At 42.0% G+C, this 1,821-nt stretch overlaps 1 protein-coding gene across 1 annotated transcript; it reads right to left on the bottom strand.

Moving 5' to 3' along the window:
- Positions 1-1,398: 1,398 nt before the first annotated feature.
- Positions 1,399-1,821, bottom strand: LOC138892329 (uncharacterized). The gene has a single exon (XM_070176036.1). The coding sequence runs from the start codon at positions 1,819-1,821 to the stop codon at positions 1,399-1,401; it is 423 nt and encodes a 140-aa protein (XP_070032137.1).

The raw sequence follows: 1,821 nt of genomic DNA, 5'->3' as shown, positions 1-1,821 counted from the left end.
CAGTGCTTAGCCTTATGTAGTTAAGGAGGCAGTGCTTAGCCTCATGCAAATAGGAGACGGTGTTTAGTCTCATGCAAAGAAAGGCAGTGCTTAGCCTTATACAGTTAAGGAGGCAATGCTTAGCCTCATGCAAATAGGATACAATGCTTAGTCTTATGCGGAAAAGGCAATGCTTAGCCTTATGCAATTAGGGAGGCAATTCTTAGCCTCATGCAAATAGGAGACACTGCTTAGTCTCATGGGGAAAAGGCAATGCTTAGCCTTATGCAGTTAAGGAGGCAATGCTTAGCCTCATGCAAATAGGAGACACTGCTTAGTCTCATGCAAGGAAAGGAAATGCTTAGCCTTATGCAATTAAGGAGGCAATGCTTAGCCTCATGCAGGAAGAGGAGACAGTGCTTAGTCTCATGCAGGGAAAGGCAATGCTTAGCCTTATGCAATTAAGGAGGCAATGCTTAGCCTTATGCAATTAGGGAGGCAGTGCTTAGCCTTATGCAGGAAGAGGAGACAATGCTTAGTCTCATGCAGGGAAAGGCAGTGTTTAGCCTTATGCAAGAAAAACGATGAGTGACAGTGAGAAAGTAAAGTATTTCTTAGCTGGAAGTGTTTGCGTTTGGTAACGTGTCGTCATGAAGGTAGTGATTTGATGTATCTGCGGGTATTGTTGTCTTATCGTGCCTGCATCCAAAGAAAAATCGTGAGTTTTGTGGGGGAAGGTTGGTTTGTGCTTTTGTTTTCTGTTTTGCCTTTGCTTCTATCTTGAGGTCTTGTTTGAGTTACCCTGAGTAGCATCTGGCTGTCATAGAAATAAAGTTTTCGAAAAATATACATGCATTTGATAAATATAGTTATTTGAAATGTAGTAGTATGCGATTTCAAATAATTTAGATGAACCAGTGACTATGATATATTTTAGAGACATTGCAACCTCCTTGCTTTAGAAATTTTAGGGTTCCCCTCAAAATTCTGCCCTAGTTTAAATGCAATACATTGGATGTTCCGTGTATGGCGATGTCGGCTGAACTTGCTTTAGAAATTTGAGGGTCCTCCTCAAAATTCTGCCCCAGTTTGCTGATCATGGCAAAATGAAGATTTTATTAAGATGTGACCGAACCCACAGGGCTGCCTACGTATCTCCTCTTAAACGGGAATCAGGTCAAGCGTAGTTCAGTTACATCAGATGAAGAAATGTAAATAATCCTAAACATAGTATCTCTTGACTGCGTCTGAGTTGATAAGTTTTGGCCAAATTTCTCCGTCCAATTCTGCAAGTATAAGTGCCCCTCCTGTTAGTACTCGATGAACCATGTAGGGCCCTTGTCAATTGGGTAAAAATTTGCCTTTGGCTTCATCTTGATGCGGGAAGATCCGCTTTAGCACCAACTGCCCCGGTGTATATTATCTAGGCCTGACCCTTTTGTTGAAAGCTCTTGCCATTCTATTTTGGTAGAGTTGACCGTGACATACTGCACTCATTATTTTTCCATCAATGAAGGCCAGTTGCTCATATCGGCTCTGTACCCATTCTGCGTCGCTGAGCTCGGCTTCTTGTATGATTCTCAAAGAAGGAATTTCTACTTCGGCAGGGATCACCGCTTCAGTACCGTAAACCAATAAATAAGGAGTTGCCCCAATTGATGTGCGAACCGTGGTACGATATCCAAGCAAAGCAAATGGTAGCTTCTCGTGCCATTGTTTGTAATTATCTACCATCTTCCTCAATATCTTCTTGATGCTCTTGTTGGCAGCTTCTACAACTCCATTCATTTGCAGCCTATATGCTGTGGAATTCTTATGCTTGATCTTGAAGGTTTTACACAT

This window comes from Nicotiana tomentosiformis, chromosome 5, assembly GCF_000390325.3.
Source record: "Nicotiana tomentosiformis chromosome 5, ASM39032v3, whole genome shotgun sequence".
NCBI lineage: Eukaryota > Viridiplantae > Streptophyta > Magnoliopsida > Solanales > Solanaceae > Nicotiana > Nicotiana tomentosiformis.
Note: the sequence above shows the minus strand (reverse complement) of the source record. Positions and strands in the feature narration are given on the sequence as shown.

Bases quoted from the DNA above. Each gene is read 5' to 3' on its own strand.
- LOC138892329 (XM_070176036.1), bottom strand. From the start codon at position 1,821: ATGTGTAAAACCTTCAAGATCAAGCATAAGAATTCCACAGCATATAGG.